Source organism: Corvus kubaryi, unplaced genomic scaffold, assembly GCF_017639235.1.
Source record: "Corvus kubaryi isolate FWS band 111438036 unplaced genomic scaffold, C.kubaryi_AGA036_p1.0 37357, whole genome shotgun sequence".
NCBI lineage: Eukaryota > Metazoa > Chordata > Aves > Passeriformes > Corvidae > Corvus > Corvus kubaryi.
In genome coordinates this window covers 4223336-4237638 of record NW_024581117.1, presented here as the reverse complement: position 1 = coordinate 4237638, position 14303 = coordinate 4223336, and the positions used below count along the sequence as shown (strand labels likewise).

Sequence of the window (14303 nt, the reverse complement as noted above, 5' to 3'; positions counted from 1 at the left end):
TCCATAGTTAATAAAAGCTTGAAAAGGTTTAGGTAGGGTAAGTCATTCTCAGTACTGGGTGGTGTAACAACTTAAGTTCTAAGATTTTTGTTATAATCTCCTCCTGGGCAGAGAACTTCTATCAACAGCAATAAGTGCTTATTACAGCAAAGATATCTTTAGAAAGATATTCATCTTGTATAAAGTCTTCCAACATAAATACAGCTAACTATACTTCATGTCTTCAGCATACATAATAAAGCATCCTTGAAAATTAACACCAGCCAATGCTGAAATACAAATTAAAGTCTTGATTTCCTCTTAAGTTATGGCTGAGCTTTCTTCTTAAAACAAGAATTATAGTCTTATTTACCAATATTCTACACTAATATACATAGTGGTTATAGAACTTTTTGACAGTTTTCAATGCCTGCACCGTACAGCAAAAAGACCATAGGACAGGAATTACGGCAGCCAGCCAGACATAAAGGAGCAGTGTCAGTAATACTGCTGTGACCACCCATTTGACCTCAGAACAAAATGCAAGCCCAAGCTGTAATGAGACTCTCTCGTATTTGTAATGCAAACATGTATGTTTTGACCAATGAACCACTCAGCATCCAAATCTAGAAGACATTTCTCCAAAACAGAGCGGCACCACAGAATTCAGCATTTTAAATCCCACAACAACAAAAAGACAGAATTAACTCTGTTCTGTCAGAGGCATGTTTTCTCTCAAGCTGCTGATGTTGCAGAACCTCAAATGAATACCCTGAAGACTGTGGCCAGACTTTCATGGTTACCAGACACAGAGACACAGCAGGAGCTGAAGAGTCAGGAGGAACAGCTAAGACTTTCCCATGCTTGGACTGGGAAGGCTTAAAAGCCCAGGGGTTCCTTTGCTGGTGGTCACTCCTCAGAGACACCAGCTCAAGCTGTTTCTGTGTTACCGCACCATGAATAAATCGGTTTGGAGAATGAGACATCTGAGACTCTGCTAAGGGAAACCTGGGGTCAAACTGGTACAAATGCAATGCAGGCCACTCCCACGAATTCTGACTGGATATAATATAAATTTGAGTCATCACCCATCGAACTATGGGCTAACTATGGTTTCTACTCAGTCAAAAGCCATTGTCAGAAGGAATGAGATGATTCAGACTGACCTCACACACCGACATGCAGCTGTCCAGGTCTCCAGCTGCAGTGAGTGCCTGAGCTTGTCACTGATGCTGGAGGGCAACAGAGAGTATGAGACTACTTTTCCCACAAGATTTTCTTGTTACTAGGAGTAACATTTTTCACCCCATCCATTCTAAAGCCTTCTCACAAGAGCACTCTGTAACTGAGGGGTACATAGAGTTTCTATTATCTTACTAAAAAACATGACTAAAGAGCACCAGGAGAAACTTCCTAACAGCATAAAAACTATTCTCTTCAGATCTGGATAAACACCAGAGCTGTTCCTCATGACACATATATGCCAAATCAGTCCTTGATGACCTTCAAAGATGATTCAATAAGGCAATCTCATTCTAACACTTTGTATCCCTTCAATTGAAAGGCTTTCATCCAGAAGCTTAATCTTGACATTTCTGGCACTTCTTGCTACAAATACAACTGGCCCTTATCCATTCCAGTGACGTATCTCTCTAAGCACAATATCTTGCACATATTCAAATATTGTTAACCGTTTTCTGCATTTCACAAGAGTATTTTGAAATAATTTGGTCCTTCAGTACTTCTGAAGATCTTTCCAGCTTAAAATTGCCTGTAATTTTAACAGTAACTTTCTTCTCTTATAGATCATTAGTGAAAAACCAGAATATTTCCCACCATTAGCTGTAACCAGAAACAGAGAGAGCACATCCAGAAATAAACTGCGCATCATTTCCTTCTGACAGTCATCAACTATCACTGATCTGGTATCCAGTCAGTGCTCTACTCTGTCCAAAGATAACCAATAATTATTATTCTGGGATAGATTTACACTTTCTTTAAGCATCTTGAGGTGAAGGTTACTTTACTTGATCCAGTACAGTTCATGTCACCACAAGCAGGAAGCTCCCTCTTCATCCCACATTCAAGTGCTGCAGTTCAAAATGCCCCCCACATCACCACTTTGCTTGCAAAAAGGAAGCATTGAACACCCATGTCCGTATCTCAACTGTTGCCAAAACTTACAACATGACTCAACTAACCAGAGAGCTTTGTGGCTTTCCTCCTTTTCTGGTCAGGAAAGCTACAAGTAGATAATAAATACGGAAGCATGCCCCAGACAGCGAGGAACAGAGGACTTCAGGGCTTCACATTTGGAAGAGAACTTCCTCAACAAGAAAACATCTTTTCAAATAAATATTCCTCACTACATGGACATTTCTTTCACTCCCAAAAGATTTAAGCATTCAAACTCTGATCATGAAGAAGTGCAAGATGCACAATCCTCCATTACTCACTACATGCCACTTTTACTACACATAGGCTAAAACACATCTTCGTAGCTTGCTATGTCTCTACTCAAAATGAGAAAGAAAACTCTTAAGCCATGGCTGCTCACAAAAATTCAATTATCTTGGAATGGTTTTTGGGTATTCACCTTGCAAGAAGCCTTACAAAATAGAATAGTCAAATGAAGGATGTCATCAGTTTCTCAATGGTACCTGCTTCCTCTGAAACTGCTGTTTGCAGTCAGCCAGCACACTGATGTATAAGGGAGTTCCTTCTTCCCCCACGGTAAATAGATCTGTATTTTGGCACGGTGCAGTGAGCCTTTAAACCCTATTTTAAAACAGGCAGGCTTCTCATGAGCTTGTTCTGATTTTATTCCAATGCAAATAATTTCAAACTACCTTTTTTTTCTCAACCACTTCCACAGTTAGCAAGTAATCATTAGAGAGCTGATACTTCTGATTAGTTCACAGCTGTCTCTGTACACAGAGTCACCATAACTTATTCATGACTTAGGGAACAACTGTTTTGAATTGCAGGGATGGAAACTTCCATTTTGTCTCTATAAGTAAAGAAGAATAAATGGCACTTAAGTAGCCAATCTGCAAACACCTAATATTCTTTGTGATAGCATATTTTATGCATTATAATTTGTAGTATTTTCAAGAACACTCATTGCTGACAGAGAGCTTGCTTTGCTTATCATAATGCCTAAGGGACTAATCTACCACAAGAACAAAACATAAGAGACTTTTACCATTTCTTTTTATCTACCCCTCACAAAAACAGGACCAACCAGTCTGATACCCAGTTGTTCCACCCAAAGTCAGCAAAAGTAAGGATGATTCCACATACAAGAATTTAAATTTGCATTTTAAATAGATCCCAAGATAGAGACACAATTCACAGTAGAGCAAATTCTTCACAAAAATTCACCTGCTCACATAGAAAATAACTGGTACTTCAGAAAACTAAGACTGAAGCCAAAACTGCCAACTTTGCTTTACTTTTTAAAGTCTGATTAGATTGTTTGATTTAACAAGCTGGTTTAATCTGTGCTACCTTAAGAAAAAAGTAAGATTGCAAGCCTTTAATTGGTTGCCTGATGCTTAACGGCCTTCCAGAGATAATTTCACAGATTTCTCAAATGCTTGCTGAAACAAGTTCACACGAAAATAACAAACACAACTTTTCAACCTGACATCTTCTGCATACTACTCTGGTTTGTCCTAGCTATGTGTTGGATTGGAGGATTGTTGCAGAATGACACACATCTTATGACAAATTCATGGCTTCTTACACAGTATTATAAATTGCTTCTTTAATTCCCTCATTAGAAATAATTTTGTGGTTTGCTAATATGTGCATAAAATCATTAAATTAATTAAATTTTCAATTAAATTTAATAGGTACTTTATATATGAACATGCCCAACACTAACTAAAAACTTAGATTTAAAAAGTTATTTATTAAATTTGAAGTTACTTTGTGCTGATCAGTACTGACTCCATTGATTTTTCAGGACATCAACTTACATATCCATACTACAGATCCATTTTACTTATCTTCTTACTAAGAGAAAGACTGTTTTTTCACAAATCTCTAATAGCTTGATGTTAAGAGGTGACTACAGTTTTAAATTTACCTTTTTTCAGATGATGTTTTTACTTTGTTCATATCGGAAATATGATTCTTCAAATCACCATCTCTGATAACCTGTAAGATATTAAACAACTGCATATTATCAACATCTTTTGTTCTTTAAAGATTAAAGGCTGCCACCATACTGAATGTCCCTGCACTCAAAATGCTAAATAAGTTAATTCACACTGATTGCATTTCTCCACACTGTCACAAGCTCTTCTCCCTTCATACTATTTGATCCAGCTTTTAAAATAAACTATTGCATTCTAAGTATGGAGTATGATTCTGCATTATAATTCAGGCCTACCGAAGTTCAGAAAGTCCTATTACAATAAAATAGAAACTTCTGTAAGTCATTTACTAGACATTATTTTCCTGTCAATGACAGAATTATATCAAGTAAAGCTTTTGCTGAAGCCAGTAAATACACTTTTTAAACCTACTTGACAATACTGTGAGATGCCACAACATACTGATTTCTGACTGCCATTTTAAATATCTACAGAATAACTAAGACTAGAGGCACAGCGAGAAACATGGAGTATTTGGTGTTCTTATTTAAGCAAGACCTGAATACATTCCTTGGACAGAAACTATATCGTGCCAAGGACTCAATTTTCCTATCCATTTAAGGACATAGTGTCCTCAGGGCACACGGCTTCCTCAAATGGTGCCTCCAAGCAATTAAGGTTGCAGTCTACAGGACCATTAACTGAACACCAGTACTTCCATCTGAGATCTACTATGAATGACAAACAAATACTCCCACTGTGAAAAAACCTGTCCTCCAAGAGCACAATGGCTAGTATAAAGGTAGAAGACAAAGAAAAGGGGAAAATGGATGTTCAAAGATATTGGTGCTGAGAATGAGTAAGATAAAGCACCTCTTCTCTTGCAAAATGCAGGCAAGAAATTCAGCCAACTACACACACACAGCTGATCGCCATCCCCTTCTTCCCAAAGAAATGTGTAAAACCTCTCAAAAATCCTTACTGTTCAGCATGTAAAAATAATCAGGTTTTTATTACTGGTAAATTCAACTCCACAACTGCTAAAAGCCTAAAGCAGATGAAGTATGAAGCAAGCTTATTTCCAGATTTACCTGAAAGCAGACTCTTGTCCCAGCAGCCAGGAAGAAACTGTTTAACTTTTCACAAGAATTCCAGCTTGACTCAAGTTAACAGGTGTCCCAGGTTTGTCCAAGTACCCTTCAAGTGTAAACAATCTGGAAAGCCTTTAAAGAAAATAAATAGTTACAAGAGAAGAGCTGTGTTCACCACATTACTGACAATTTAATGAATTATAAAGTCTGGATTATTCCAGCCAGGTTGCAGGTCTTACTGGGTGGAAATTAGACCCTTGGATTCAAGTAGCCAAGTGCTGTTTTGCTTGCAGCAAAAGTATGACCTGCTGTCACGCAGATGATGAACAGTCTGCCAGTGCCAATAGTGTCTACATATTATTGTGTACTGAACCGCTGTACAAGTGGAGCCAGCTACTGAGCTGAACCATCTTGAGACTGCAAGGTCTTTGTTGGTCTAAATTCACCACAAAGTATTTCAGTAAGCACTAAAGTGCTCACTGATGCTCCAGGTCAAGAGGAAAAGTCAAGTGAAAAAGAAAAAGCACAAGAACAAAAGAAAAAAAAAACCCCACCAAAAACAACCAAAAAACCCCCAATAAAACCAACAACCAATGAGAAGAAGCAGGGAAAAAAGGAAAAGAGAAATGCACACAGCGGCTATCCAGAGGGTTGTGGTGGAACATCTATGCATACTAAAGTAAAAAAAAATTCTCTTTAACATTTTAGTAGGCAATGCAAAAATACAACTTCCAAAATAATTTAAAACTTTTAATAGTATAATAATATAGATTATTATTATATAGAAAATAGTAGAATAAACACTTGATAGAAAGCTAAAGGCAAAGGTGAATGAATTTACACATTTTAAACAATGCCACTTGCCTTCCAGTGGTAGCAGAGCAGACTTAAAATTAACATAAGTTCTGCTTGTAAAGGACCAACAACAACTAAATGAAAGCACCTCAAGTTGGAGGGAAGCAGAGGAGAGCAAGAAGTGTTGACTAAGTAAAACTCCAAGTCAATAAAAGCTGGATTCTCTGCAATCTCCCTCTGCCTTTTCACCTTGCCTGAGAAATGTTATCCATCCTCCCATCTAAACAGGGGAAAAAGGCAGTCTTCACAGGATCAGAAAGCTGCACTGTAATAAATGCTGTCATAATGCTATCAACAGTACAATAAATTAAATGGCCTGCATGAAGTTACATGTAATTTTCACATTTTCCTTTCTCTTCAGAAAAGCACATTTACCTCACTCCTAGGTGAATTCTTTGTCACTGAGCCACTGAGCCACCTTCTCTGTGGATCCAGCTTTTCAGTACCATATAAATTTCACACTTACTGACAAAGTTCGTGCAAAGGGAAGAGGATACCCCTTCCAGTATTTCCCTTTCATATGAAATTTTGGCATTTGCCGAAATGTAAGAATCACATGGAATCCATGGAACTCCTGGTTCTTGGATAAACACTCTAACCACAAAACTACTCTAAAAAATGGCAAGGATCATCACAAAGCAATTTTCTTTTGCTCAAAACAATGGCTAAAGAAATGAACTTACGCTGTTTCATTCAGACCTCCTATTCAGATGAGTCTATTAGGCATGGCTGGGAGTGCCTACAGAGGACTTGTATGAACTCCATCCTCCTGAATACTAAGTTATATATATATACATAGTAAAAGAATACCAAGATGCTCAGCCTCTGCAAGGCAGCAATAATTCTGGTCAGACACTGTAACAGGCTTCAGAGGAGATTTTACTGACACAAGTTCTGGGGTCCCAATGTAAGAAGGATGTGGACTCGCTGAAGCGAGTCCAGAACAGGGCAATAAAAATGACTGGAGTGATGGAACAATTCTCCTATACAGAGGAATGCTGAAAGAGTTGGGACTGTTCACCCCTGAGAAGAAAAGGCTCTGGGGAGACCTTAGAGCAGCCTCCCAGCACTAGAGAGGGCCTACAAGAAGGCTGGAGAGGGACTTTTTACAAGGGCGTGTAGTGACGGGACAAGAAGCAACACAATTGCTTTAAACTGAAAAGAGGAAGGCTTAGGCTAGACACTAGGAAGAAAAAGCACAGTCACCATTACAACACATTAGTGCTGAACACTTCTGTTGTCATTTTGATAACATCATACTTGAAAGAAATTCTCATAACTTAAACACACAATAATGTCACACCTGAGGCTCAAAAATGTATTTTAAGCAACAGCACCTCTACTTTCATGTTAGTTTTTTCTTCCTCACTGAAACTGGCAGAAACTCTTAACTCTCAAAACCATGGAGAGTTTTCATGCTAAAATCCTGCTATTAAAACTTTCTCTTACGGAAAACAAGGATAATCTCTCTGTTACTGAAGCTGAAGGACATTCTCAGTTTACATAAACAGAATTCACATGTTCAACTGACCAAAATACTTTAACACAAAACATGGCTGCCTTGGAAGGATAAATGTAATTTTAAGAAAATTTTAAGTATCTTTGCATTTTCTTTACTTAAAAACCTCTCAACCCCCAAAAAACCAGCAAGACCAAACTACCACACACAAGAAAACCAAACAAATAATAAAAAAAACCACAAAAACCCTACAACAACAACAACAAAAAAAAAAAAAAAAAAAAAACCCACAACCAGAAAATAGACTACTTTGAAGAGCCAGAGATGTCTGAAATTTTCCAGAACTAATACTAGGATTTTCCTGCAAAGTACTTCAACTACATTTCAAAAAACACAGTTCTCTCCAAGTGAAATCAGAAAAATCAAAACCACATGTGGATATACAAAGTTTATCAATACAACTGCATCTGTTCTACTTGCAGTATATTCTATTTTCTTATTCCTTAAGAAAATAAGTTTCTGGAAAATAAAAGCTGTTATATAGAAAGGCATGTTTTTGAGTCTGTTCAGTATTTATTAAAACATGGTATCTTATTTTCATAAATAGATGAGTTGCTAAAACCACATATCAAGCTATACTTACCAAGAGAAAAATCAAAATTTAAGTTTTTTATGTTTATTGACCACAATAGCTCTGCAAAACCTGTAAGATTGTTCATCTATACATACATATACATATTTTTATATATATATATTTCCATGTTTTGCTTTGTATCCAAAGCTCAGTGCATCCCAAAATATTTTTAAAGCCAAAGCTTGGACTTCACTTTTGATTATTATGGAGCTATTGATTTGAAAGGTGAAAAAAAGTAACTATGAGCAAGTCTGCAGCAAATAAGTCATTATTTTGATGTGTACTCATTTATCAGAGAGTGCAAGCAAGTAGCTGAGCTAACTCTTTGTTAAATGGTACAGAACCAAAAAAAAGGCAAATTAGTATGCAAAAAAGGAAAGGAATACAAAATCCCAGGTGACAGAATAGTGTCGAAACGCAAAAAACCTAAAAATTAAATAGAGAAACCATAGATACGAACTGAAAAAACATGTAATTATTAAAAAGGTCACAAACGCTAGGCATAAAAAAACCTACACTGAAACCCTGAAGGTGATTGCATTCTGGGGTATGCTTCCAAAAGCACTTTTACCTCTCACAGAAGCACATGTGAGTTCCCCCAGTTTGGTGCAGATTAAATTACACACAAATGCACCTTTCATAGTATCTCATTTCATACATCCCAAAGCCTCAGAAGCTGTTCATAGGTCAAAATATTCTTTTTCAAAGTGCTTGCAAGTCCATTTAAACAAAACCAGATAAAAATACTTCTTCATTCTTTGTCCTCTAGGCAATCTTAATTCCAACATACTACTTGTGGTTTATGTTCTTAAACATAGAAGTAAATTGTTTGCTAGAACAGACTATTTACCTAAGTGAATTTACACTTGTAGGAATAAGCTCTGTGTCAAAAATTTAGGATAACCAGCAACATGTGGCAGCAAGAGTCATGGTCTCTGTACCAAAAGCAACCTACCCAAAGAACTTCTAGAAAGCAGGTAAACACTGTGATAACCAGCATTCTAAATACGGCAAAACCACACAAATAGCACACACCATACAGAAATGAGCAGTATGTTACTTAACACTACACAAAAGAATTACTCACCAGGACAGCAGAATCCTCTCCCTTTGACAGCAGTAAGAACAGGCCACTGCTATTAATACAGTGGTGCAATCTCCCCCATCTCATCCTCTTGCACCATAAGGAGGACTGTCCACTTGCAAAAGTCTCAGCAATTATACCACAGGTAGCTCCTCTGGCTATTTAATTCTTTACTCTTTCATACCTAACATATAGTTTTCCAGTTCAGTGTCTCAAGTCACAACTTGCACAACTATCTTTTTGAAAAAATGGTTGCTTGTGGGTTGCTTTTTGGTTTTTTTTTCAAGAATGAAGTTCTATTTTAGAGCCACACAAACTAGCAAAGTTATTACATGTGAACAATTTCCTTAACAAAAACATGAGACCTAAGGTTAGATAAAAAAATCTCACAAGCTGTTTAGAGATGTCAGAGTTATTTGTACAAACTGCTTTATATCCTGAAAGCCCAATCCACAGAACACTCCATAAAAGTTTTGGTTACCTATAAACCATCCTAAAAATCTGGGGAAATCCTTCAAGCTTCACAGTTAAGTTTCAAGTTGGCAAACACTACATTGTACCCAATCACAATCCAGTAAACAAAACCATATACATAAAGAATTGTAACTAACGTGGTAGTGAGAATTTGTTTCCTGAAGTTGACTATTCCTAGCCCAGTTCCTGAACCTTTACAAGCATTGGAAAACAAAAACAAAGACTTCCCACTCCATACTGAATCTTACTTTGTAGACGTTTAATACGAATTTAAGTCCTAGTCAATAGCCCAGAGAGTCAATTACCAGGACCAGCTGGTTTTTTAATTAAATTGTAAAATAGGATGGAATGACATTGAGTGCACACAGAACAGTTATCTATTCCTAAGATCTTAAAATGCAGCAGCACAAAAAGCTTTTAGTGCCATCAAAATACTGTAATATACCTAAAACTACCTTAGAAGTATTTATTCCATGAGAAAAGGTTTGTTCAAGATAGTAGAAAAACTAGAGATACTTTTCTTCCAGATATAATTTTAAGATTTTATGTGGAAATGGCAGAAAATAATCCCTTATCTAATGACTATCCAACTCCTTCAAGCAGAAAAAAATTATCTGAAGTTTTTGGTGGAAGACAGTCTAATTTGTAAACCTAAAACAAAATGAAAAGGCTAACAACCTTCACTAGTCAAAGAAAAAATACTTCTGAAAATCAGTTACTGCCTTTCCCTCATGCCATTTGCTATAAATATTTACAGTAGGGAACAAAAGAAGTCAGCTGATAGCTTACCCACTGCTGCATTATAGCAAAGGGACAAGTTTTTGATGTGACTAGATAAATCGCAGCATATAATCAGACATTCAAAATGACATATATAAAGCTTCACAGAAGACTGAAGCACCAAAGTCCTTTACAGCAGGTTGTCAACTATGTCATGCAGCCATTACCAGCAATCCACTTGACTGTAAAAACAAAGTAGCCAAAAAAAAAAAAAAAGCTAAGCAAGCAAGCAAGAAAAGCATTTGCCAGGGAAAGGAGCAAAACAAAACAGCACTATTTTATTTCTTGCCTGAAAAGAAGCTCCTAGAAAGTTACTGGCATTGCAAGCATACGGTTACTTCAAGATATGACAAACTTGCTGTCATCAGGGTCACATAGTATCACTTTCAAAGCTTAAGTGATTTAAGCTGACAGAAATACTGCAAAAGTCAGCTCCTTCTTGCCCGGCCGGCGTAACTCTTACATCAGGTGTAAGGTGAATGGCACAGGGAGGGAGAAGGAAGCAATAAAAATAGCCAGAACGAAAAGGACTACCACAGCAGAAACTAAGCATTTCCCTACCAAGAACTGAACAAGAACTGGAAAACTAGTAACTTTTGCCAGCTCTTGGAAAAACTTAATACAGTGGTAAATGTCAGAGGTGCTTTCTAGCACCTAACCCAGTGATTGCTGCTTTGGGTTACGCTGTCTTCATGGTTAAGGTCAGTCTGTAAAAAATCAACTCAAAGACCTGAACTTCCCAATTCACTAACTGAGTTAAGGCAAACCCTCAATCCTGGTTGTAATCCAGATGAAAAGAAAAGAAAAGAAAAGAAAAGAAAAGAAAAGAAAAGAAAAGAGAAAAAGAAAAAAAGAAAACCAAAAACATGGCTCCATGTTGCATATTTATCTCTCAAATATACTCCAAACCCTTCAACCTCATTAGTGTGCAGAAACACAATCATAACAACCCATAATACTCTCAGCAATTGTTCTCACTTTCAAAATTTTGATTTTTACCATTTAGTTTATGAATTACACTTGGAACAATTGAAACAGTATTACCTACCTCCAGTATGCAAACCCTCGGACACCCTGCTTCTCAGAAATTTTAAGTTTTATAAAGAATGTAGAGGAAGCTCTTATGTACTTCATAATATACTAAGTGTTTTAGGGTGACGTTTTCAGGGCTGTTGCCTCTGCAGCTGTTGCAAAAGAAAGGAAGGATGTTTGGGTGTTCCCTCCTCCCCCCTGCTTCCAGTCTTTCTACGGCTAACTGCAATTCCAAATGAAAACCATGCTGAATCATCCATGTATCCAGGACACACACTGGATAGTTCATAATCTTCTTGATGCTTAGCACAGGATATTGGACAGTTAAGCTGTGGATAGTGGGCAGGGCCTGAAAACACACCCAGAGATACACTGCTGCTACAAATCTCTCCTAAGCATCCACACAAACAGCTGCCTTGTTCAGCACTCTCACACTCACTCCGAGAAACCTGACTTCTCCTCTAAGTTGTTTAAGGAGTTTCACCACTTCAATTACTGCAGTTATACTCCAGAGCCAGTGCAACTTGATTAGCACTCTGTGCTTTTGGACATTAGCAATTCATATCACAGGAGCAATCTCCTAAGAGCAAGCAGCTCACAGATAATGGAATTCAAGGAGATGTTTCAAATAACCTATCGAGAGCCAAAAAACAGGTGATCCCCAACTATGTCTAGCAGAGTATCACCATGAATATTAAAGACTGCGAAGTTTCTAATCATGAGACACACTGCTGACAAGCTGTTGAGTGACAAGCTAAATGTCTTTCCTAAACTAAAACCTAAACACAAGGTGAAATAGAAAACTCCTTCCGTAAGTCAAAAGGACTTCAGAGAGCCCTTCTCCTTTTTCTCTTTACATGTAACTTCTCACACCTAATTTCAGCGAAGTTCCTCCCAGCAGCAGTAAGACAATTAATAAAAATCTTCTGTCAAGACAACTGAATATTTTTCAAGCTCAAAAGCTTCAATATGGAAAATAATCTGTGAACTACCTGAACATGAAAACTAAAATATGAGCACTGCCACCTCCAACACCTGAACCGAAAGTTAAGCTTGAGATCAGGTGTCACTTCACACAAACATGTATCAGGTGTCACTTCACACACCAAGACTACTCTTCGGTTTGACATAATTTCCACTCTTTTTCAAAAAAAAAAAAGACAGAATCTTTATTTTAATGAAACTAAAAAAAAAAAAAGTATTTTGCTTAATTTATACTGGCACAAAAAATAATCACAGAAGTAAACTGAAACATCAGAAATTACGTGTTAAAATTATCTTGACATTAAATAGGAAAGTCTCAGGAAAGGAGACTATCTTGTCATCGCCCAGCCCAAGAAATAAAAAGGTATTTCAACACAGACTTGCACCCACAACGCACAACATGAGGTATAATTTCCAGAAAAACTCTTTGGTCATAAGTATGAGATCAATGAAGGATTAACCAAAAGGTGGGGCTATCCCATGAGCAACATCCAGTCACCCAGCGTTACACAAAATACACACTGAAAACTACCTGCAAAACAGAGAAGCCTTTTCATGAAGTATAACCTATAGAGGTAGTGCACACACGTATTTCTTCAAAGGAACGTCATTCATGGGAACACGCTCTTTGGAGAGCTAATTTCCTAATGCTGGAAAAACAAATACACAAAAATCAACATTCACACCACAAGGCTATACGGAAGTTTCATGGTGTTTTTTACACTATACAGGTACAAAGGAATTCACTTTCTGCCTATACATACTAGAGAAAGCTTACTACTCTAAGTATCCACAACAGTTCGGCCAGCTGAGGATTTCTAAACATCTCACAAAGCTCGGTGCCTGAGAACAGTTTACACTGAAGAAAAACACCACCCCACCCCGATGTGAAACCTATTTCTCAGACCTCCTCTGTCGAGCATTTGAACCGATACCTACAAAGAAAGACTTGCTGCGCTAGATTTCCACTCCTGCAAGAGAAGGCAGGAAAAAGAAAAAAAAAAAAAAAGAAAAAGAAAGAAAAAAAAGAAAAAAAAGAAAAATAAAAACCAAACCCCAAATGTTAACAAACTCCTACCCACGGAGCGTTAAGTCAAACAGACGTTGGGCAGGCCAAGTCGCATGGCACATGAGGCAAATGTTATCCCAACCGCCGTATTTTCCACCCAGTGCCCACGGTAGGTTACCCCTCCATCGGGGCAGGGGGGAAAAAGCCGCAGCGCTGGTGGGCCGGCAGGGCCAGGGCTCACCCGCAGCCTTTGGCGCTGCAGGGCCGCGCAGCAGAGCGAGAAGCGTGCACGGAGCGCAGGGATAAGCTCGGCCCGCGGCCGGCGCGGGGCTCCGTACGGCCGGCGCGGGGCTCCGTACGGCCGGCGCGGGGCTCCGTACGGCCGGCGCGGGGCTCCGTGCCTCCGGCGGCTCCACCCCGCGCCGCGGGCAGACCCGATGGCGGCCGGGCCCGCAAACCAGGCACCGCTCCTACCGTAGGGCCTGCGACCATCTCCGCGGGCGGGAGCGCGCAGGGTGCGGCTCCCGCAGAGATCCGCCGTGCCCGAGCGGCCCCGCACGCATCCACCGGTCCCCGGCAGCGACACGCCCCACAGCCCCGAAGGGCCCGGCACCGCGGAACCCCGCCCCGCCCCAGTCCCGGCCGCGGCCCTGCCCCCGCAGCGGCCCGCTCCGCGCTGCCCAAGGCGATGCCCGCCCGCGGGGCTTCGCCTTCGTGGCAGGCGAGGAGTCCGCACTCACCCCGCGGCCCTCAGGCGGGGGCGCCGGGCGACGGCGGCGGCTCCGCGCTGCACCCCCGCCGTGCTCATGCGGCGGCGGC

At 39.3% G+C, this 14303-nt stretch overlaps 1 protein-coding gene across 11 annotated transcripts in view; it reads right to left on the bottom strand.

Moving 5' to 3' along the window:
* The window catches only part of AGTPBP1 (ATP/GTP binding carboxypeptidase 1), a 74599-nt gene that overhangs the window by 51452 nt on the left and 8844 nt on the right, over positions 1 to 14303 (bottom strand). For 5 of the 11 annotated variants that reach the window (XR_006016990.1, XR_006016991.1, XM_042033701.1 and 2 more), the window contains exons 1-4: positions 13959 to 14073; positions 13008 to 13125; positions 5174 to 5305; positions 4073 to 4143 (exon numbers count right to left, since the gene is read on the bottom strand). Coding sequence is in view for 9 of the 11 variants with exons in the window: in XM_042033701.1 (XP_041889635.1) it covers positions 4073 to 4104 (32 nt within the window). In the remaining 2 variants the exon portion in view is untranslated. Of the gene's footprint in view, positions 1 to 4072; positions 4144 to 5173; positions 5306 to 13007; positions 13126 to 13553; positions 13573 to 13958; positions 14074 to 14224 lie in introns of those variants that run through there. The other 6 variants (XM_042033695.1, XM_042033694.1, XM_042033697.1 and 3 more) reach the window with 6 other exon arrangements.